This window comes from Monodelphis domestica, chromosome 3, assembly GCF_027887165.1.
Source record: "Monodelphis domestica isolate mMonDom1 chromosome 3, mMonDom1.pri, whole genome shotgun sequence".
NCBI classification, from domain to species: domain Eukaryota; kingdom Metazoa; phylum Chordata; class Mammalia; order Didelphimorphia; family Didelphidae; genus Monodelphis; species Monodelphis domestica.
The window spans coordinates 286986856-287012560 of NC_077229.1; the positions used below are offsets into that span (position 1 = coordinate 286986856).

General features: G+C 35.8%; 1 protein-coding gene across 9 annotated transcripts in view; it reads right to left on the reverse strand.

The window, feature by feature from the left end:
- The window catches only part of B4GALT6 (beta-1,4-galactosyltransferase 6), a 107686-nt gene that overhangs the window by 77649 nt on the left and 4332 nt on the right, over positions 1-25705 (reverse strand). For 6 of the 9 annotated variants that reach the window (XM_001369324.4, XM_007487201.3, XM_056823842.1 and 3 more), the window contains exon 2: positions 1790-1906. The exons of the other annotated variants lie outside the window; for them this stretch is intronic. In XM_001369324.4, coding sequence (XP_001369361.1) covers positions 1790-1906 — 117 coding nt within the window. The remainder of the gene's footprint in view (positions 1-1789; positions 1907-25705) is intronic. 9 annotated transcript variants of the gene reach the window in all.

The following is a 25705-nucleotide window of genomic DNA, read 5'->3' on the forward strand; positions in this document are numbered from 1 at the left end:
TGTTGCAAAAGCTAAGAATATTTTTATCCTTAACATCATTACTTTACTAAGGCATGTCTTCACCTATTCTAGAATGCTTATGGCAAACAATAACTAGCTAAGGAAGGTGAAGATATTTTAAAAGAAGTCAATGGTGAATTTAAAAGATTCATCTTCATCTTTAATAATTATTCATATGGAACAATCTGGCACTGGCTAAGAAAAAGGGTGGTGGATCAATGGAATAAATTAGGTACACAATACCTAATAGTAAATGATCATAGTAACTTGGTGCTTGATAAATCAAAATATCCAGGCTTTGGGGACAAGAATTCATAATTTGACAAAGACTGGGAAAAGCTGGAAAATGATATGGTATTATGAGGACAGACTAACATCTCACATCATATACCAAGATAAGATCAACATGAGTACAAGATTCAGCCACAAAGGGTAGGAAGCATGGAATAGTTTACCTATCAGATCTATATATATAAGGGAAGAATATATAGTCAAACAAGAGACAGAACATTATGGGACATAAAATAGATCAATTTGGATAATGATTACATTTAATTAAAAAAAAGGTTTGTACAAACAAAACCAAAGTAATCAAGATTCAAGGGAAAGCAGAAATTGGGGTGAGGATTTTACAGCAAGTATCTCCAATAAAGGACTCATTTTTCAAATATATAGAGAACTCACTCAAATTTATAAAAAAAAATGGTCAAAGGATATGAACAGGCAGATTTCAGATGAAGAAAGCAAAACTATCTAGATTCATAATGCTCTAAATCATTCTTTATTAGAGAAAAAATATTAAAATAACTGAGGTATCATCTCATACCTTTCAGTTTGGTCAATATGACATAAAAAGAAAATGATAAATATTGGAGGGGATATGGGAAAATTGGGACACTAATGCACTGTTGGTGGAGTTGTGATCTGCTCTAACCACTCTGGAGAACAATTTGGAACTATGCTCAAATGGCTCTAAAATCGTACATACCCTTTGATCCAACAATAGTACTGCTAGGTCTGTATCTCAAAGAAATAAAAAAGTTGGAAAAGAAGTACCTATTTGTATAAAAATATTTATGGCAGCTCTTTTGTGGTAACAAAGAATTGGAAATTGAGGGGATGTCCATCAATTAGGGAAAGATAATAATAATTATTATCATATACCACAACTTGTTCAGTCTTTTGTGCTATAAGAAACAATGAGCAAGATGATTTCAGAAAAACCTGAAAAAAATCTATATGAACTGACTCAAAGTGAAGTGAGCAGAACTAGAAGAACATTGTATATAGTAAAGGCAATATTTTTGATGAATAATTATGAATGGCCTGTTCTCAGAATATAGTGATCCAAAACAATCCTAGAGACTCACAATGAAAATGCCATCTGCCTTCAGAGAAAGAACTGATGGGAGTCTGAAGGCAGACCAAAACATACTATATTTCACTTTTTCCTTCTTTTTCATTTGTTTGAGATCTCTTTGACAAAATTGCTAATATGGAAAAATGTTTTACATGATTACATATATAAAAACTATATCACATTGTTTACTATGTCAAGGAGGAGGAAGGGAAGGAAGAAGAAGAGAATTTGGAGCTTGAAATTTTTTAAATTAGTGTTAAAACTGTTTTTACAAAAAACTTTTTTACACATAATTGGAGGGAAATAAAATATTTTTAAAAACAAATATTTGTATGGGGGAATCTAGTGCTTAATAATTTCAACTACTGATTATTCTAACAATAAAAATCAGATGAAAAGCAAAACATTTTAAGCAAGACGTATTCTTACCTGTACCATTGAGAGTAGCATTTTTATTTGTGTATAGTCTGATCATATGTCCTATTGTTTTCACATTTTCTTTCAACATTATACCTCGGGCTTGTACCATAAAGAGATAGGTGTTTACTATAAAGAAAAGAAAAATAAAGTAACATACTATAAACATTTTAATTAATATATAAATTTCTCAATTTATTAACCACAACAACATAAACTGACTCATCTAGTTTGAGAAACATAAAATAGAGAAAAATAAAACATTTTCCAAATTATACACTTATTGTTATCCAAACATAAAGTGGTAGTGTCAAGCTAACAAATGAATTAAGATTCAATCGAAGAAGGATGGAAAAAATCCAATCTCAGTCTAATCTAATCTCAGTCTCACTAAGAAAAAATCCATTATCTTCATGATAGCACAATCCATATCATTCTTTCTAAGCACATTTTCCTGCTAACACTTTTTAAAACATGAAAAATGTGTTCTAACACCATGTAGCACAAAACATTTTCAAATTCTTGATTATTCCTTCCAATTCAGGCCTTTAATAATCTCTTTACATAGTACTTTAAAATGAACCCAGTGTTTTCAGGTCACTATCTCTATTTTACAGACAAGAAAGCTAAAAGTCAGATTTGCACATAAGAGGTTTTTTATTTCAGATTTGCTCATGAGAGTTAAATGACTCGAAAAAAAGCTGATATAGGCAGTCATAGATAAAAACATAGATTAAAACTCAAGTCTTCTGACTGCTCTGGCTTCCTTCAAAGAAAAGTAAAATTAACATCCAACTAAAGTGGTCTTTTCTGGCACTCCAAAGAACTGATCTGCCCTAATGCTGTAAAATATTGTACATTTAATGTATATGTATGTATTTTGTTTCCCCTATGTAGATTCCTCAAGGGTAAGAACTGTTTCATATTGTCTTTGCATCCCCAGTACCCAGATCAATGGCAGGTGCTTAATAAATGCTTGGGTTTTGAGTAACTGAAATTATAGGCAGAATAAAACTAATAAAAGATGGCATTTAGGGGGCAGCTGGGTAGCTCAGTGGATTGAGAGCCAGGCCTAGAGATGGGAGGTCCTAGATTCAAATCTGTCCTCAGACACTTCCCAGTTGTGTGACTCTGGGCAAGTCACTTGACCCCCATTGCCTAGCCCTTACCACTCTTCTGCCTTGGAGCCAATACACAGTATTGATTCCAAGATGGAAGGTAAGGGTTTTTATTTAAAAAAAAAAGGATGGCATTTATACATGGTCCTTTAAGTTGGCAAAGAGTTTTATATGTTATTTTATTTGATCCTTACAACAACCTTGTGAAGGAGTTATTATTTTAACTTTACAAATGAGGAATCTAAAGCTGGAAAAGATTATGTGATCTGTCCAGAGTCACACTGCTAGTAAATATCTAAGGCAGGATTTACTCAGGCTTCCTAATTCCAAATCCAGTACTCCATCCACTATGCACTGTGCATCAAAAATAATAATTTGCCCACCACTTGTTTACATCCTTCCCTTTTCTATGTATTAAACTGAATTTTTCAAAACTCAAGTGAGAAAGAGTATGTAATTATGCACAACCTTCTTACATACAAATGGAGAGCAATGAAATATGATTAGTAAAGAAATAAAGTTTTCTATATAATACATAAGTATATCTATATATACATATATTTCACTTGCCTCCCAGTCTTTAAAAAAGAAAATTGAGAATGTGACTTCATTATGGTTTTACTTCAGGCATGTTTACAATCTTTCTAGAAGTCAGCACTGTAATTACATTTGTTTTATTTATTCAGGCAGTCCTGGTCATTTGAGTTTATGGATGTCAGATTTTTCTTCTAGCTCTGGTTTTAGATTTTTTTAAGCCATAGGCTAAAGAAAAGGAACAATCACAAAGAAAGCCAAGACTAAAAATTATTTCTGCTGAAACAAATTATTTATGTAATACCACACCTAATACATTTAACTTACAGAACATGGGAAAATTGCATTCCTAAAATAAACTAGTAGTATTTTGATTCTGTTTTCAAAGATCTTTATATCATTTCAATTATTCTCCTAAAATCAAACATTAGCATCTTTTTTTTTTATCAATTTGCTTCTCTTTGCATCTGCTGTCATCCCTGGTGTCAAGTTTCTAGAAAAAGATGCTTCTCCCAGGATAAAATCATCACTTCTAAATTCATCACCATACTGCTAACTCAAGCTTTGACACTATTTCCTTCAGTCTTCTCTCTCCTCTAATTGGCTCTTGAGAGCAGAGATATAAATTGTTTCCAATGCCAGCAGAAACTGGACTCAGCTCACTCTTCTTGGCATCTGCTTTCCTGCTTGGTTTCAACTCCGGGGAATAAGATGCCCCTGCATCAAATAACTCCTGCTGCCTCCCCCTGCTCCTTTCTTTCCTCCTTTTCCACGTTGTTCCCTCCCATTAGACTGTCAGTTCCTTCAGGGCAAGGATTTTTTTCTTTTTATTAATTATATCTCCAATGCTTATCCCCAAGTGCCTAATATGTAGTAGGCACTGAATGTATACTGGATTGGATAATAAGATTTCCATGGAACAAAAATAATTTTGTGTTTGTCGAATATGTGACTGATTCAAACTCATACCCTTCTGAATTTGAGGGAAGGAAAAATGCACAAACTTGAACACATACATGTGGGCACACACATGCATAGCCCTCAAAAATTAAACCACAAAATGATAAAATGTTTAAACCACTGAAAATGACAGAAATTTAAAATATTAATTTTGGAATGCTGGAGGAATACAAACATATTAATACACTGTTGGTATTGTGAAGCTGTGAAATGATCCAATCATTTTTAATTATGATTATGCTTTTAAAAAGTGACTAAAATGTCCAGAGACTCCCACTGCTAGGCATATGCTCCAAGAAAGTAAAAAAAATAAATAAATAAAAGATCTTATATACAACAAAATATCCATAGCAAGACTTTTCATAGTAGCAAAGAAAGAACTCGGAACTATCCACCTATTAAGAAATGGCTCAATGAACTGGTTTCTGAATGTAACTGCATATTACTGCAACATCATAAAAAATAAATATGAAAAATTCAAAGAACCAAAGGAACAGAAGCTGAGTGAAGTAAATAAAAACCAGAAAATTAGAAAAGCAATATAGATGTTGATTATAACAACGTAAACAGAAATAAAAAATCAAACTGCATACCATATAATCATAATGATTAAGGGTAGTGTTCCATAGTTGGCAGTATGCAGTACTTTAACCTTGAAGTCAAGAAGACCTATTGCCTTTAGTCAATAATTAGCTATGTGACCATGGGCAAATCATCTAAACCTTCTGAGACTCTTTGCCCTCACTTGTAAAACTAGGTCTAGAACTATATGACCTCAAGAATCTTTTCTGACTTTCTAAAATCAAGAAAACACATTTTTAAATTCCTTTTAGCAACATGATAAAACATTTAAATAATTCTTTCTTTTTTTCCATTAAAAAGCTGCCTCTAAAAGCAATACTGATAAAATGGTCAACACCCTGATATTAACCACCTTGGACATGTAACTTTAATTCAATTTGAATACTTATTACACTAATAAATAAGAAAGGCAGCCTGATATAGGGGTAAGATCTCTCCTTGGGGTCAGATCAACATGTATTCAAATCTTGTTCTGTAGCACTGGGCAAAATATTTAACCTTTCAGTGTTCCAGGAAATGCTCACTATTTAACAGCAGAACAGCTAAAGATCTCCATTAGTAGAGTTTCCTTTGTTAGGAACTTATTACACTGAAGAAATCACAGGTTTAGATCTCTATCTCCATCCCACCACCCCAGTTTCTTCATAAAATAAAAGGGTGGGACTAGATTATCTGAAGTTCTTTCCAGCCCTAAATCAATGGTCCAAGGATTCCAGATTATGAGGAGACTTGATTGCAGACAATTTTTAAAATTCTTACAGCAATCAATCATGTTCCTGCTAAATCTTGTCTTAACCAGGAGAGACATCCCTATTTCTCTCAACTGTGGAATGCCTATGTCACACAAGTAATAAGTGGTAGAACCTATCTGGACTAGTCTTATAACTCAAAAGTCTTTCTAAAACTATAATGTCTCCTTCATGCCAGACAAAGCCTTTACTGGATTTAGCACCCTTCAAAATACAAAAGGGAAGCCTGCCCTAGAATAGCAGGCATAATTCAGGTGTGTCTTTTAAAAATAATATCCTCAACCCTCACAATTATATAGCATTTTAAAATTTGTAAACTGCTTTCTTTGCAACAATACTGCAAGGTAGACACAGCTGTCATCTCTATTTTTATAAAGGAAAAAAGTGAAGCACAGAGCAGTTAATTCATTTCCCAAAGCAACACAGTTAGCATTCATCAAACTTAAGTCTTTTAACTGCAACACCAGAGTTGTTTTCAATTCAGTACACTAGGAAATAAAAACAAATGATTATGAAAAAATCAGACTCTGAATATTGTAGGTTTTACCAAAATTAAAGCAACCAAACATAAGTGCTTAATATCTTGAAACCAAATAATAATAGGAAATCATGGTTTTTTATGCCCCAAGGTATCAGAATCAAAAAATGATGAACATGTGATCTTGAAATCACCTACGACTATGTTTTATGATAATTCCCAATAGTGTAGTATTTAGATGCATATTGAGATGGTAAATTGATTAAAATATCATATACTATGCTCTTAGAAACTAATATAAAATCAATTAGCTAAGTTAAAATAATTTCCTGTTAATTAAACAACCATCTTTAAATTATTATCCTTAGGGATCTAATTCCCAAAGGGCAAAAACCATTAGAAAACAAAATGTTGTTTGTAAAGACAGGCTTCTTAGTAAGAAAATATCAAGATAATACAGTATAAAAATATCTATGGAAAATGACTAGCTTATTATTGTTAAAAAGTGTTTCCATTGCCTATAATTATAACTTAAAATCACAATTTTGGTTAACCTAACCATGAGTAGCTGGAACTCATAATTAATAGGTTGCTGGTTAAGAAAGACAAGGTGAAGAACTGAATACTTGAAGTTCTTATCCAACCATGAGATAGGCAGATTTATGAGATAGATTATTTGAACCTATTTTGATTTTTATCATTTATTTATTAAATACCTACTGTGTGCCAGGTACTGTGCTAAGTCCTCAGGACACACAAGAATAAAACACTTCAAGCTTTCAAAGAGTATATGGAAAGAGGAAAATATTTATGTTAATTAAGTATAATATAAATATAGGGTGAGGGGACACTAGCAGCTGAAAGGGATCAGGAAATTTTTCAAGTAAAAAAAGTGATGTTTGAGCTAGGTTTAGATGGAAATAAGAGTCTAAAAGGGAAGAAGTAAGTAAAGAAAGCATTGGCGACAAGGGAAACAGCCTGAATAAAGACAAAGAACATGAATAACTTGTTAGCAAAGAATTTTTTAAATTCCAAATTAAGAAAAGTCTTATACGTATTCATTAAAATGGTCAAAGATAATACAGCCCATAATTTCTTATTCCGTCAAAGATGATTTAAGCAGATCTTTGATAAATTTTCATTCCCATGAAAGATAAACTTCAAACTAAAAGGAAACATTCTTCCCCCTTGCCCTTTATATGAAGAAGACTGCCAAGCCTTCATAGAAGAAAATTAGACTTAAGGAAGCCAAGGATGCTCAGATTTGGAGTTGAAGGACAGCATCCCATGCATGGAGGTGAATTGTGGGAGCAGAGACAAGCTGTGAAAATGCAGAGATGCAGTGTCATATTTGAAGAGTAGTAAGGAGCCCTAAGCCACTCAATTGTAGAGTCTGTGGAAGAGAGTAAGGTAGAAGAAGACTGGAAATGTAGGTAAGGTAAACTTAGACTGGAAATGTAGGAAGGGTAGGCTTACAAAGGGCTTTAAAAAAAGACAGTGCAAACTAATCCTATTTTGCTGATATAGATATAATTTTTTGAATGTGAAATTCTGCATATCCAAAGGTTTCATAATCTCTTCCTTATTAGTAATTCTATATAATGGATGCTATTTGGGCATGGTAGGTATATCTGAGTGACTGTCAGAAAGCAGAAAGACAACCAGACTTGAAAGTCAGTAAGACCTGAGTTCAAGACCCACCTCTGATACATACTGGGTATTAGTCCAGTATTAGTAAGTGACTCTCAGAGCTCTAGGCAATTCTCTAAAACAAATGGCAGCGAACTAGCCTGCATTGCTAGAGGGAATTCTCTACCAATGAAATAACAAGTTCAATCCCTATCCCTATCTCTATGTTCATTTGAATCACTAGCAGTATCAAATGCTTTTGGTAAAATTAGATTTTTTTCCCCCAATTGCAGCTTAGTGATGTCCAAGGACATGGGTGTTTAGAGAAATTCAAGGTGAGGGATAGCTCTTACCTTCTGTCTCAGAATTGATTCTAAGTATTGTTCCAAGGCAGAAGAGCAGTAAGAGCTAGGCACTTGACTTGACCAGGGTCACATAGGAAGTATCTGAGGTCAAATTTGAACACAGGACTTCTATCTCTAGTACTGGCTCCCTATTCACTGAGCAATCCAGCTGCCCTGATAGGAGATACTGAGAGGTTCTCTAGGTTATTATGTAATGACCATCAACATAAACTGCCCAAAATGAAAGGCATCTCTTCTGAATAACTACAATTTAGCTTTCAACAGGTTTTTTAACCAAATTGTTAACATACATGAAACTACTGATCATATAACTAAAATAAATTACCATAAAATTAAGAGTAAGTATTATCAGTAATGGAACAAAACAGAAGCCTTCCTAACAAGGTCATAGGTAAAGCAAAGATTTACATTATCATCATTATTATTCACTATTGCATTACAAAAGCTAGTTTCAGCAATAAAACAAAAATAAGAAATTTAAGGAATAATAAATAAGCAATGGGGAAACAAAACTAAATTTCAAATTATACTACAAAGAGGTAATCATCAAAACAATCTGCTGTGGGATAAAAAAATAGAGTGGTTGATCAGTGGAACAGATTGAATACATGATATATAGAAGTAAATGGCCATAGTAATCCAGTGCCTGATAAACCTAAAGATCCAAGTTTTGGGGATAAGAACTCACTCTCTGACAAAAAGTGCTAGAAGAACTGGAAAGCTATCTGATAGGAACTAAGCAAGATCTATATTTTACACCATATCACAAGATTATATCTAAATTAGGTATCCATTTTAAGTTTGAGAGTGATATAATAGGGGAGCATGGGAGAAATTACCTATGAGATTTATGAAAAAAGGGAAATTTTGTGACCAAATAAGAGACAAAGAGGATCACAGGAGGTAAAATAAATCACTTTGATTACATTAAATGAAAAAAGGCTTATAAAATTAATGCAGCCAAAATTAGATGGAAAACAAGAAGTTGGGGAAAATCTTTAGAGCAAGTTTCTCTGATAAAGACCTCATTTCTCAAATATATAGGGAACTGAGACAAATTTATAAAATTAGAAGCCATCCCCTAAAGCTATGTTGGTGAATGTATGGCACGTGTGCCTCCTTGTGCTGGAGAGGACTGCTCTGTTCCTCCTCTCCACAGTACCTAAAGATATTTTTCACATGCTCCACCCCTCTGCCCAGCAGCCCAATTTGAGCACTTCCTCCCACCCCTGTCTGAGGTAAGGCAGCGGGGAGGGGATGAGAACTCACAGGGGGAATGAGGGTGCATACTGGCCACATGATCTCTAAAAGGTTCACCAACACTATCCTAGAGAATAAATGGTCAAATGGCATGAACAGGCAATTTTTAGAAGAAGAAATCAAAGCTATCAATAATTACATAAAGAAATGCTCTACATCACTACTAATTAGAGAAATGCAAATAAAGCAACTCTTCAGTACTGCCTCAATATCAGATTGGCTAACATAACAGAAAAGAAAAATGACAAAGGATGGACAAGATGTGGGAAACTAGATACATTAATGCAATCCTGACAGAGTTATGAACTAGTCCAACCACTATAGAGAAAAAATGGCTGAACAAATAGTGGTATAAGATTGTAGATGGAATGTTATTGTGCTATAAAAAATAATGAACATGATGGTTTCAGAAAAATCTGGATTTCCCAATTGACAAATGGTCAAAGGATATTAATAGGTAGTTTTCAGATAAAGAAATCAAAGTTATCAATAATCATATGAAAAAATGTTCTAAATCACTCTTGATTAGAGAAATGCAAATTAAAACTCTGAAATACCACCTCAGACCTATCAGATATGACAGTTAAGAAAAATGAAAAATGTGTGAGGGGAAGTAGCAAAATCAGGACATTAATGCATTGTTGGTGGAGCTGTGAACTGATCCAATCATTCTGGAGGGTAATTTGGAATTATGCCCAAAGGGCTACAAAACAATGTATACCTTTGATCCAGTAGCATATCATTACTAGATCTGTATCACAAAGAGATTTAAAAAAAAAGGTGGGTGGAAGACCTACTTGTAAAAAAATATTTATAGCAGCTCTTTTTGTGGTGGCAAAGAACTGGAAATTAAGTCATTTGGGGAATGGCTAAAAGAGTTTTTGTATATAATGGTAATGGAATATTACTGAAAAGGATGAACAGAATGATTTCAGAAAGAACTCGAAAGATCTACATGAACTGATGCAGAGTGAAACAAGCAGAATCAGGGAAACACTGGACACAGTAACAGCAATATTGTGGAATGATCAACTGTAATAGACTTAGTTATTCTGATCCAGGACAATTCTGAGGGACATATGACAAAGAATGCTATCCACCTCCAGAGAAAGAACTGCTGGAGTCAGAATACAGCTGAAAGTATACAATTTTTCAATTGTTTATTTGGGTTTGTGTTTTACAAAAATGAATAATATAGAAATATATTTTACATGATAATACATGTATAACCCAGATCAAAATGCCTCCCAGTACCTGGAGGAATAAAGAAAGGGAGGGAAGAAGATAAGTTCAATAAAATAATGTAGGAAAACTTGTATAGAAATTAGTATATGTGATTATAATATGTAATTGGTAATAAATATTTAAAACATTTTTTTAAATCTGGAAAATCTTATATGAACTGACACAAAGAAAATGAGCAGAACCAAGCAAACAATCCACAGAAGAAAAGCAATATTGTAACAATAATCAACTGCAAAAACTTAGCTACTCTTTTTCAAGACAATGATACCATAACAACTCCTAAGAATTCATAATAAAAAAAATGCTATCCACTTCCAAGGAGAAAAATTATTAATTCCAAATACAAATTGAAGCATAATTTTTTCACTTTATTTTTCTTGAGTTCTTTTTGCAAAATGGAAACACAGCAATTTGTATTACATGCCTCCACATATAGAATGGGTATCATACTGCTTGCCTTCTCAAAGGATAGGAAAAGAATTAAAGGGAGGGATAAAATTTGGAATTGAAATTTTTAAATGAATTTTAAATAGATAAATATTTTTTAAATAGATCACCATGTAGAACTGCAGTAGCTTTAGAAAAAAATCTAATGTCAAAAGTTAAAAGTAGTTCTGACTGATTTTTCATTTTGGATTAAGAAAGGTAGAAGAAGTTGAGGGAATAGGGAGAAGGGGGAGGAGAAGGCTAGTTAATAACAAGATTAAATATAATCAGTTAAGAAACTCACAATTAAACTTCCCACTTTAAAAAAATCAAACTGCATGAACATGCAAAGATGGTAAATAGCTTTAAATATAATAAGTTCAGAATTCAAACGATGAAAACAGAAAGGCACCGAATCCATTTACTCATGAATTCTGCCTTGAATATATTAAGAAAAATGAAAAGAGTTTAGAGCATGGAATACAACACCGAAAAACTCAGAAAAATTATAATTTGTTTTTATTTTACTTACTAAGGGATTCTATTTGAATTTCAACTGACAATTAACAGCATGTTTTTACCAGATATTAAAGAGAAAAGTAGACTAAAGAAAAGGAACATTTGTATAAAAGAAATGAAGCCATAAGATTTAAATCAGTAAACAAACTATTTAAATTTTTTTCTAACTTTGCTTTCCTGATTTATAGAAGAATAAAATTCACATTTCTATGCCTTTGAGTCACTCTGAATACTGAACCACACTTATAGCTCTGAACACATAAAATAAAATAAAAACTCCTTTATTTAGTATTGAATTTTTTTGCAAGCTGACCCTTTGCTATCATTTCAGTCTTCTTATACATTAGTCCTGTCATCTCCTGCACTGTGGTCTAACTCACTGTGCAAGGCACAAAGTAAGCTTTTGCTAAATGCTTACTAACTGATTAATGTGGTAGAGACTTGAAGAGAGAGAGGTTTTGCAGGACAAGCCAAGATGCTGGGGACCTGTCTGTCAATCAAGAAGAAGGTTCCAAATGGAATGTTCCCAGGAGGAGAGGCAGTTGAACCTGGCTGAAGGACCCTTGTAGAGCTGGCTTGGCTTTGGGCTATCTGACCAAAGGAGGATCTGATTCTGTCTCTCTCTCTGGGGGTGGACTGACCAAGAAAGGAGGCAAGCCTAGCTATAGAGAGAAAAAGCTGAACTGATTTTGTTAGCTTTTGTCCCAGGCTGAAGGACCCTTGAGGGGGGCTTCTGAAATTAGGCTGAGAGACCTTGGTGGCTTTGTGAAGAAGAAAGAAGATTTTAAACAGTTGTCCTCCATCCATCTCTCTAACTGTCTGCTGTCACAGTTGTGACCAGACTGATTTCCCCAAACCCTCAAATTCTCCTTAGAATTCAGGGGAACCCTCATCCCTCTTCCCTCAATTTCCCATCCTGTTTGTTCCCAATAAATCCCCTCACTTGAGGAAGGAAGTGAAAAGAGTTTTTCTTCATAAATCTTATAATCCACTCGGGGGGGGGGGGGGGAGGGAAAAAGCCAAAAGGTTTCAAGAAGAGGGTGGTTAAGGGAGGGGCAATAAGGGAGGAGGAGGGTAGGAAAGTATTGATCCATCAGCCAATAGTGATCAGTAGGCAAACCCCAAAGCATTCCCCCTGCAACAGCATCCCTCTCTTTCTCTCTCTCTCTCAGTATCTAACAAAGTACTTCTATCTCCATCGTAACTAAGTACCCTCAGGTGTGTCCCCATGCCAGCAGCTCTCTAGCCGCCAGAGTGCATTATTCACTGCAACAAGAAATAGTCAACGATTAACATTTTTATCACATTTGGCACCCCTAGTCTGACTGTACCCAACAATCCCTTAGGCAGGGTAGTACAGGAAGAAAAACAAAAATGTTCAGACAAATGGTTTGTGGAATGGTGGTCATCACAGCCATTACCTGCTTTTAGGTTTACCATGTTGTATATAGTAGGATAACCCATATGGTAGTGGAAACTATAGATTATGTAGGCAACGTTACAATGTCTATTTTGCAGTTGCCATTTCAACATGAATTGGTACTCTGGCAAGTCCTGGCACAAGTATATGTAATCTTTATGGCTGTATTGCAGACTCTAACCCAAGTGAGTTAAATATTTAGATTTGTGGTTCCCCTTAAGGCAGAAAAGATTATGGGCATTGATAACAACTTAGAAGGCATGATTAAGGCTGTGTCTGAACAACTGATTAAGGAAAAAGGACTAGATCTAGTTATGGGCAAGGACAATGGGCAATCAGAGAATGGACCTCAGGAAACTGAAGATGGCAAGGAAAATGAAAATGAAAACAATCCTGGTGAACCTGAGAAAATCTGTCCTTTGAAAGAGATCACTAAGCTAACTAATAATGCTGGTGTGATACACTCAAAAGCCCATAGATAATTCTCCACACAGGAACTGGAATCCATAAAGCACCATTTCCCAAAATTTGTGGACAATCCTTTTAAATCCCAAAAGGAGCTGAAACGTGCATTCAGGATCTTTGATCCAGTTTCGATGATGTTGAGTTCCTATTGTCAGAACAGTTCAGCCCCCATGAACAGAGGCAATTTTTGGAGAAAACTAGATCTGACAGCAATTTGACTAGCTGGCCAACTATGGAACAAAGAGGGGATGTGGACTTTACCAATCCAACTAGCATGTCTTACCTGAGAAGGTGCATGGAGGACATGCTGCAGGTCATTAAATTATGCTGTTCTAAACCAAATGCATGGTCCAAGTTTGACAAGATCAGGTAGGATAAAGGGGAACATCCTGCCACATACATAGACTGTCAGAGATGGCAGAGTCAATCATAGGTCTAGAAGCCAATACTGAAGAGACAGCTGACCATGTCCATAGCCAATTTCTAAAGGGAAGCACACCCAATTTGAGAGCCTTTTTCGAAAACTATTTCCCTAAGTATGACTCAGTTTCCATGATTGAATTGAGAGAGGCTGCTGGTTACCTATTTGAAAATAATTCAGAACAGAGTAAGCAAGTTCAAGACCTGAAAGATAAGTTGGAGAGGACTGAGAATGATTTGAAACAAAAGGAAATTGAGGAAATTAAAAATTTGAACACGGTTAGGACTTACAAAACATTTAGTTCCCAAAAACATGGAAGACCAGTGCAAAGAGAGACTAGGCAATGTTTCTTTTGTCACAGGAAAGGTCACTTGATTAGCAACTGCTTTTTAAAGAAGAAACATGAGAGTAATAACAAAGACAAACAAAATGCACAATTTAGGTACAAGAAGTCCACTTGTTCACATTGCAAGTTAAAGTCCTCACAGCAAGCTCCAGACTTGAATGAAATGCAAAATGCTATAAAAACTGGAGCTAAGCCTAAATATTCTGATATGGTTAGAAGAGAACTATGAAGCCAGACCCATACGTTATATAGTGTGACAATTGGAGATAGAAGAAATAATGAGAATAAGGCTGCAGTTGAAAATAGTAGAAGAAACTGGGGAAATAGTGTAAAATTGTTGCAAGAAAGTGACTCTGTGAATGATAGCCATTGCAATAAAGCAAGGGAAAGGCTGAGACAGACTAGAGAAAATGAGGCAGAAATTAAGGACATATCATCCCAAACAGTACATGAGATGAAAGACTTTGAAATGAGTTGTACAGTAACTAAACAGGAAATGTCTGTAAAGGTAATAAAATCATTCCTAAAGAACTTTTTCCAGTGTAGAGTGGATAATGGGATTGAATTATGCAAAAGAAAGAAAAAGAAAGAGTCACAAGAACTCAAGCAAAAGTTTCTGACTAACACAGAGATACAAGATTTCAATTCCCTAATGGTTACTGTTGCTAAAGATGACAATGCTTTAAAAACATTCACAGATGAAGTCCCACCTAACTTAGTTAATTCTCCCAAGAGCTTTAAGGCAAAGGTACCCTTAGGAATAACATCTAATTTGAATTCAGAAGCTGATACCTTCCATCCAGCAATGAATGTTATAGATAAGGAAATATTTATTGAAAATGGAGCTGACATTACTTTTGAACACAATAATAATCATATTCAGAGTACTGGAGGTGACATTTCAGTTAAATTTGAAAAGCAAGATGGAATGGAATTCTTACCAACTGGAAAAACCACCATGGATTCAAAAGACAGGCTTGAAGACAACATTCTATGGGGCAAAGGGAAACCTAGCAAAAGCTACTGCTGTAATTTAGATTCATGTTCCATTGTAGACTTCAGTGGGAATGAATTAAATCAAAAGGAATTAACTGAGTTACATATGCACCTGGTAGAGAGTAGCAAGGACATGGCCAATGAGTCAGTAGTTATGAACACCTTAGCCAGAAAAAAATATATGTTGTAGTGGGGGACAACATGTTTGTGTTGTGGGACAACATGAAGACACACATCCTATTACTGACACAGGGGAAAATGCAGAATTACAAACCTTATTCCCAGAACAAAATACTGAAATAGTGGGAAAGATTCCTATCTCTACACAGTCAAAAGACAAGGGAAATGAAGATAAACATATACCTCAGACTAGTGTTAGAGTAGGATCTATGATTATTAACAGTATAGAAGAAGCTAACACCCTACCATCTAGTTTACCAATTCAAGATGTAAATCTAAAGCTTAGTAGTGTAAAACAAACTGAAACTGATTTGGAACACACAGAAGCTGGTGACATAGACTTAGATCAAAATACAAAGCCTGAGTTACCAACATCTGACAAAAATGAACACGGCATTGCGCAGAATCCAAAGAACATAGTGATTGGATTCAGTGATTCAGATTCAGACACTGAATCAGAAGGAATATGAGAAGGTGTGATAATAATGAATGAAGATGATATATAACAAATGCCTTATCAGTTTTATAAGCTTTATGAAGAGGTAGACAAAGAAGGGGATGTGTGGGACACGAGTGAAAAGACAGAATACCTGGAACCAGTGCAAGCAAACTCATACCAAGACAATGATGAGGAATTATTCTTTGGGCACAGAACAAGTTGCATACCATTGGAAGAGATTTATGCTAGCTTAGGGGTTGATAATGAAGATGATTTTATACATAAATTATACATGGCTTATGCAGATACAGATTTTGAATGGGATGGTGAATATCAAGAAACCTATTGAGAACTGGAGGAGGAGAGATAGATACACAATTTCACTTCTACCCTCTAACTTCAAACACAGGATAAATACCATTCAAGCTGTAACAGTGAAACCAAGATTAGTTGTAGTTCCATAGGGCAACATACTACACAATACCTTATGTGAATGAAGACTAGTCTTGGGGTAGAATAGTAAATAAGTTATTCAGCAAAAGAAGTACAAGTAATTCAACAACAAGAACAATCCTAAACTTGTAGCAAAATTCCAACCTCATAACTAGGACAGACACAAACATCTAGAATGCTAGAGAAGCATGAATTCACATTGGTTGAATCTATTATAGGAAGACTTTAACATCAAGTTGTAGTTGAGACCTGAAAGAAGAAGTTTTCCATATCTCTCAACCTTCATCCTACAATAGTCTCTACCGGGGAAAGGAAGAGAGAGAAGATATAACATAAAGATGTTACTTCATAGGTTCAGATGCCTCACATGTCTCATCAGTGATGATACATATACAGATGACATCTGGGGAAAAAAAGTCCTAGTCGTGAATTGCAACATGAATAGCCCAAGAAGAAGACATCAAAACAAAAGTCTTGTGGATGAAAGCCTACTGAAAGCACATGAGAATATTTGCCACCAGACTACTGAAAAGAGAGCCCTGCATGTTATAATAATAAAGGAATAGTATCCCTGAAATAAATAGTATAGTCTCTGAAAAAATGCAGCCAGTTACAGCCAAAAGGAAAACATTAGCAGCCATAAAAAAAAGCCTCAATATAAAATATTATATAGCCTCTGCCTGTCACACAGTAACAAAACAGAAAGAAACAATGTTGTTATAAATGAACATACAATTCTCTAGATTCTATCTCCCAGGTACAGAACTGAAGTAACCATATGATAAACCACCTTGATAAAAAAAAATTGAAATCATTATTCTTACCAAAGTCTTGAAAACCTATGCATAATGCTCACATCCATCCGTACATATGCAAAATCTTACCCCCATGCATGAAGAAAATCACATGTAATCCCTATGTGCAGACATGAAGAAAGAATGATAAATTCTGACAAGCATTCACAAAAAATTCCAAATCACTTCCATGCAGAAGTAACTTTCACTCTTACTTACACACACACATGAAAATCTTACTTGTACACAATTGTTCATGGTTTGTTCATGTGTTCCCGGTTCCTTCCTGATTATTGCAGTGGATCCTGATTGGAAGAACACATCTTCAATCAAGATTGGATAATGGCGACTGGCGTGCAGACCAGACAAAGGACCAGAGAGGAAGAAAGAGTTTCTACATGCAACATGAATGGACATGGAAGGACTTTGTAAATTTGAAATCTTGGAACTTTTGACTGTGAGATATGTAAGGATGCATTGTATATGTGAACATCACATATATGCATGCACATCCTACATAGCAAAGTAAGATATTTCATGGAATGGGTAAGTATACAATGTGCATAGTTGCATAACAAAGACACACTAATGAAAATTTCTGTGGGAAATTCAAACAGTTAAAGATATTTCTTTTCTGCATGAGTTTACACAGAAATTTGGAATGATGTACATATGTAAATTTGTATAGATCCTATGTACACATGTAAGTACTAATACCTAACTTGCTAACTATATTAGAGTAACTTATTAATAGTCTAACAACTAACAATAGTAATAGCCTAGTGAATTTAAGGCTGAAGGGAGTAGAGACATAGAAGTTCTGAAGTAGAGTTATATTGCATTATGATTGTAGGTTAGCATTTGTTAGTGATAGGAAATTTTGCTTATTGAATTTTTAGACTTTAGGAAATAGGACATTTGCATATTCTTAATGTTAGTGGAATTGAGATGATTTGAACGTTGTTAATTGACTTGTGATGTAAAAAACTATGTTCATGTAATTCCCTTACCTAAACCATTTTCCTATAACCCATTCTTAGCTTAGCATTTAGATAGATAGAATAACTAAGATGAGTTAGGATTTTGTTATTTTGGGGGGGTAAGGGTATATTCATAACAGAGCAGAGTTAAGATAGATAGATAGAATTATGATGATGATAAGTATCATTGAAAAATGCAAGTTGCATTTTTTTTTCGAATAAAAGTAGGGATTGTGGTAGAGACTTGAAGAGAGAGAGGTTTTGCAGGACAAGCCAAGATGCAAGAACCAAGGCTGGGGACCTGTCTGTCAATCAAGAAGAAGGTTCCAAATGGAATGTTCCCAGGAGGAGAGGCAGTTGAACCTGGCTGAAGGACCCTTGTAGGGCTGGCTTGGCTTTGGGCTATCTGACCAAAGGAGGATCTGATTCTGTCTCTCTCTCTGGGGGTGGACTGACCAAGAAAGGAGGCAAGCCTAGCTATAGAGAAAAAAAAGCTGAACTGATTTTGTTAGCTTTTGTCCCAGGCTGAAGGACCCTTGAGGGGGGCTTCTGAAATTAGGCTGAGAGACCTTGGTGGCTTTGTAAAGAATCCTCCATCTCTCTAACTGTCCCTCTGAGTCACAATTGTGACAAGATTGACTATTTCCATAACCCTCCTAAATTCTCCTCATAGATTAGGGACACCCCTGCCCCCTTCACCTCAATTTTCATCCTGTTTGTTTCCAATAAACCTCCTTACCTGGGAAAGAGAACAAGAGCAGTTTCTCTAAACCTCATTGTCACCTTTAAGTTACATAGAAAGGAGACTGACTGACAAGGGGGAGGGGAATGGAGGCAGGTGGGAGAGGGTTGGAGAAGGGAGGGAGTGAAGGGAGGAGGTTAGGAAATGGATTGATCTATTAGCCATCAGTAGGCAGACCCCAGAGCATTCCCCTTTAGCAATATCCCTGTAGCAGTATCTCTCTATCTCTCAATCTCTACCTCCACTGCTCTCAAGTATCCCCATACTAGCAGCAGCTCTCTCTAGTCACAAGCCAGAGTACATTCCAGTTATTGTAACTAGAAATAGTGTCACACAGATTATCCATCTATTAACACTAATCACCAGAAAAAATGCCTATGGCAACAATATGAGCTGAGTCCTAGGCTAGTACGTATATTCAAGGAACCTAGCCTGCTTCTCCTCTCCCTTGGGGGAAGAACCAGAGAAGAGATGAGGCTTTTCTCAGAAACAGATGGTGAGAAGACCCTTAAATTGAGTGTTAAATCAAATTGATTACTACTGGAAATCAAGTAAAGGGTCTTCCAAGTCTCCTATGACCAGATAATGATCCAGAATCTCTTCAGAAAAAGAAAGATGGTGATCATGACAGCATGATTTCCATCATCCTCCTTACCTTGAACTTTTGTACTACTTGAATAGCTATATCAATAGAAGTTCAAGAGAGGTTGACAACAACTTTGACTTTAGAAATTTTTCTGAGACTCTCCTTAGAGCAAAAAGGGTAACACTGACTCTAGTGCCTTCAAATATCCCACACTCACAAACACCCAAGCTTATTTATCTCTTTCAAGAATGAAAAAGGGAGGAACTAACAGTCTATGGAGCTATGGATTGATACAATCATTCTGAAAATTAATTTGGAAAAATACCCCCAAATTCCTAAATTGTGCATACCCTTTGGTCCAGTCATATTATTACTACTAGGCATATTCCTCAAAAAGATAAAAGAAAGAGGGGAAGGGCCTATACATAGAAAAATATTTATAGCAGCTCTTTGGGGGAGGGTAGTAAATAATTGGAAATCAAGTGATTTCCATCAGTTAGATAATGTCTGAAATTTATGGCATATAATGGGATATTCTTATGAGGCAGACTAGCCCAGGCTACACAGTGAAAATTGGCTGAGTGATAGTTACATGACCAAGACAGAAATAATGGAAGATACTTTTTTCTAGTACCATCCTTCCTTCCCTATCACATATATACTTTTAAGATATCAGTCAAACATTTATTAAGTACTTATTATATACTGACCAGTGTTCTAAGCTCTGGGGATATTTTTTTAAAAGGCAGCCATTGCCCTCAAGGAGATAACAGTCTGGTAGGGGAAACAACATGCAAACCAATGTGTGCTAAAAGCTATATATGGACAAACTGAAAATAAGCACTAGAATTGAGAGAATCAGGAAAAGCTTCCTGTAGAAGGAGATATTTGAGCTGTGATTTGAGGGAAGCCAGGAGTTATAGAACACTGGAAGAATGGGTACAGCCAGTCAAAATTCAGAGTTGAGAGACAGAGTGTGTCTTGATATGATATTGAAATCACTTTAAAAGACATGCATATTAATTTAAGGTCGCCAAGGAATTCCCTTATATAATTCCTAAATGAAACACTCAAGTCAGCTGCCAAATTTTTATGGTGTTTTAGTTACAACAGGAAGAAGAAAGTATTAGAGGGAGAGAGAGAGAGAAGGAAAAAGGGAGAGAAGGAAGGAAGTTTAACTCAGAACCACTCTGGCTCAGGATGAGCCAAAGCAGGCATTAAGGCCTTGGATAGCCAAGGCAGGGAAAGGGATCAGTCCTTATCACTCACGTGACCATTCTGAAGGAAAGCAGTCTGCAGGTCTCCTCCAATCTCAAGCACCAGCCTCAAACTGAACTCTCGCCCTCCTCCCAGGAAGTCATGAGAACTCCAGAGGCTGTTCTCTACCTTACTTCCTGCGTCTCCCATGTGCCAGTGGTGGCTCTAGCTTGACCTAAGACTGCCCAGAGGTCTGTCCTTTTTTGCACATGTCTGTTGAAGGCCATATTCTCAAATAATCAAATCTTGAGTTTGCTGTAGCCTTCCTAATCTTGTTACACTGAGTAGGGTGGAGAATGTAATTTCCAAGACCTGATTCAGTTATTCCAAGTATCTCTATTGTTATTGATCAGGAAATAGCTAAATCCAATCTTCTAAAGAATGGTCTGAATAGGGTGGAGTAGTTTTGAAATTCACCTTGATCAAGAACAGCAAGGTCACTGGTTCACAGAGCACATGCAAGTAAGAGAGAAGACTGAAAAGGTGTGTGTGTGGGGGGGGGGATTATATAGGTCTCTGCATGTCAAATGGAAAGTTTCTGATATCCATAAACTCATAACTCCCTTCTCTGCCAGATGCTTGGGGTTTCCCGAGCACTAGGCAGTGCCTGGCACAAAATGCTTGTTGATTGACTATCAGTAGCTACTCATTACACTCACATACCACAATTGTTGAGCTACTACCCAATCCTGAGTATGGACTTTGTTTCCAGTTCTTTGCTAGTAGAAGAATTGCTACTACAAATATTTTTATGAATATGGGACCTCTCTCATAAGAATTATATATAAGAGAGAGATCTAGACATACTGTTATATAGCCTAGGCAACAACAGTATGAGAAAAACTACTTTGAAAGACTTAATCAATGCAATGGCCAACTCCAAAGAATAGTTGATGAAGCTTGCTTCCTACCTACAGCATGAGATATACTTTCTTTGATTTGACCAATGTGTCCATTTGTCTTGCTTGACTATAATTATTCATTAAAAAATTATCATATTTATAAAAAATAACCAAAAATTTTAAATTGAAAAGCAAAAATGGTCCAAATTTTTCACTAGGTTATTGTGTTCTCAGGCAATTTATGCCAAATATCAATAAAACTAAAATATATGTGCATATACATATATGTATACATATATCTATGTATATATATATACACACACATAAGGGCTTTGAAATGCTCATGATTAACAATTTAATTTTATCTACTACCTTCACTAAGGACACATGCCATTCCTGAAGTGATTATGTTCTCTAAACTATATACTACCTAGATCCAGGAATGTCTATTTGGGTTTGCCAGTAAACACCAAGACTGAAGGACAGAATGAAAACCTAATCACTGATCCCTAGTCTGGAATACATTCACATTACTAAAAGATTTGGTTTAGATCCATGAGTATGTCTGTTTCTGTGTGCTTATCATCTTATTTTTCCACACAGCAGGAAATGACAGCATTCATTTCCGGTAAATTATATGGACAAAATGGCATATAGACTCCATGGGGATTCCTGGGAAGATTTTAAGGCATCTGTGAACTGGGATTAAGAAAAAAATTAAATCTTTATTTTCACTAACCTCAAATGAAATTTTGCATTTCCTCTGATTATTAATTTGGGCAATAAATATTATTCTGAGAAGGGGTCCATAGGATTTCCCAGACTCCCAAAGGGATCTATTTGTCTTTCTCCTCCCCCATACTCAGTTCCAAGAAGATCAGGACCTGAGAGTAAGCATCTGTAATAGTGCCAGCATTGGTGGTGAAAGGTATAGGTTTCAACTACTACTATTTACATTGACATTGCATGTAGGTGTCATAAATACAGGAACCTTCCCATAACCATTTTCTATAGCAATAATTACTTTTTGAAATGTGGATCTATCCACATCCAGGACAATTCTGAGGGATTTATGAGAAAGAACACTATCCACATGCAGAGAAAGAACTGTGGGACTAGAGACACAGAAGAAAAACATATGATTGATTGATCACGTGGTTTGATGAGGATACGATTGGGGATGTTGGCACTCTATTGCAAATATTAATAATATGGAAATAGGTACAATGATACATGCAAAGCCCAGTAGAATTGCTGGTTTGCTCCAAGAGGGAGAAGGGGACATGGGGGAAAAGGACATGAATCATAACCATGGAAAAATATTCTTAATTAATTAATTGACTTTTAAAAATAAATTAAAAATAAAGAGAAAATGATAAGAAAAGCAAATAAATACATACAATCAAATGTGGATCACAGGCCACTTGGGGATATGTGTCTTAGTATTACTCTGCAAACTAATTTCTTACATTATTTAAGTTTATAAACAAGAAAATGTCTACACTCCTTTTGCTAGTGTGAACTGACAAATTAGGAAAAATGTTTTGCAAATTACTTACATAGGATATCTGAGCAGTAAGTGTTAAAATTTATCATGGTCCTTCTCCTCCCCTCTTTAGACTATATGTTAAAAAGCAGAATTAAAATTTTAGACTACATTTCTTTCCATACTTATTGTAATGAAGAAAACTTTATCAATAAACATTAAGTGCCTACTATCTACCAAGTACTGTGTTATGCACTAGGAATGCAGAGAAAGGCAAAAATATGGTCGCTGCTCTTAAGGAGTTTAAAGCATAAATTGAAAATAATCAATAGAAGGAAAACATTTGAATTAAAGAAGGCTGGGGAAAAGATTTTGGTAGAGGGTAGGATTTTAGCAAGGCACGGAAGGAGGCAGAAATGAGGAAGGGTACAATTTTGGGTATGGGAGATGCCCCCCCAAAATGCCTGATGCCTAAAGATGAAGTGACTTGCTTTTGGAACTGCAAGAAGGCCAGCATCACTGGATTGAAGAATACAAGGTGGGGAGTAAGGTGAAAGAAGACTGGAAAGGAGGGAGAGGATTGGGTTATGAAGGGCTTTGAATATCAACAGAGGATTTAGTTTCTTGAGAGCAGGGGCCCTTTTTTTGCTTCTTTGTAACCCTGGCACTTGGAAGAGTGTCTGGCACATAGTACATTAACGTGCTTAATAAATGTTTATTGACTCCCTGATTTTGTTTTATCTTGGAAGTTATAGGAAGCCACTATTATTTGAGTAGGAAGGTGATATGGGCATACCTACACTTTAGGAAAATCACTTTGACAGATGAATAGAGGATGGTTTGGAGTGGGAAAAGACCAGAGGTAGGCAAACTCACCAGCAGCCTCTTTCAATGGTCCAGGCATGAGGTGATGAAGGCCTATACCAGAATAATGGCAGAATCAAAGAAGAAAGAAAGGTACATATGAAAGATGTTGCAAAGATATTGCCAGGTCTTGGCAGCAGACTGGATATGGGGTAGGCAAGAGAGGGATTGGGCATGGTAAAAGCTAGTGAGTCAAGGATGAAACCTAGGTTGTGAGCCCAGGTGTCTGTCCTCTACAATAATAGAAAAGTTTAGAAAAGGGGGCCAGATTCAGGAGGAGATAGTATGATTAGAGCAGAAGATGCATACTGTAAATCCAGGCAGTTGGAGCTGCAATTCTGAAGACAATTGTTATTTCCTTGGACTGAAAGATATGTTGAGCTACATACAAGTGAGAGCAAAGCAAACATGGACAATGTGTTGATGTAGTTTGATTATATTTTTTTATTACCAGGGAAGGGTCTGGCAGGTATGGTAATTGCTGAGAAATGATGTTGATATATAAGGCATTAATATAACATTGGGGGGGGGGGTGAGACATGAACCTTCTATGTGAACAGAAAACCGATACAGAATTTGGATAAGCTTGTTCATTTACCACTAGACTCTATGTTTGGTTTTAACTCCTTTATCATCTTCATCATGAGCTGCCCAAGATAAACTCCTCACCAGGAAATTCAACATGGTAACCTCTTCAGCTCTGCTACTCATAGCTCATCAGTAACCTCAGTCTCACTAACAACAAAAATTCCCTTCATTCCCTCCCTTTAAGTTCCAAAATGTCAGCTATCTCTTCATTTGCTACCAGCTGCTCTGCTTGATTTCAATTCTATCATCATCTTTCTCATGCCTTGTACCCTCTGGCATCACCCCCTGCTTCAGCTTCCTTTTGAATCTTCTCCCATTCAATGTGTAGGTTCCTTGAGCTTCTCCCTGAGAACTACTTTTCTTTTTCTTATTTATATCTCCAGCACTTAGGACAGAGCCTGGCACATAGAGAGTATTTAATTAAAATATTTTAATAAAGCATAATAAACATTAGTAAATGTTTACTATTATAAGCCTGAAAAAGATTTGCCCCCATGAAAACAGTCTCAGTCTTAGTGTCATCTCCTAAGAAGGCAAAAAAAAAATAGTTCTTTAAAATTATTTAATTCATAACCACATTTTGACACTCTCTTATAACAAATACACACACATCATTTACAATACCTATAGAGTCATTATTAGTAGAAGAGCAGTGTTGTAATTTGAAGCAGTTAGGTGGCACAGTGGAACAATGAATAGAACACTGGACCTGGAGTCAGGAAAACCTGAGTTCAAATCCGACCTTAGACACTTACTAGCTAGAGCAACCCACGGCAAGTCGGTTAACCACAGTCTATTCCAGTTTCCTCACCTATAAAACAGAGATAATAATAACAACTATCTCCCAGGATTGTCGGGAGGATCAATAAAGCACTTAGCACATTGTCTAGCACATAGAAGGCACTATATAAATGTTAGCTATTAGCTACTATTATTACGCTACATAGTGTATAGAAAGGTGGCCAATGAGCCAGGAAAATCTGGTTTTAAGTCCCACCTTTCATACATACTAGCTGTGTGACCCTAGGCAAGTAACTTAAGCTCTCGGTGCTCCTGACAACTCTCTGATCAAATGTTGCAGAAAAGGTGCTGCCATCGTGGTAAAGGAGCAATGAAATCACAGATCCAGTCCTCATTCCTGTAATATCATTTCTGGGACACCAAATGAAGCTCTTGGGCTTTTCAGAAATGTGGAAAGCCATCA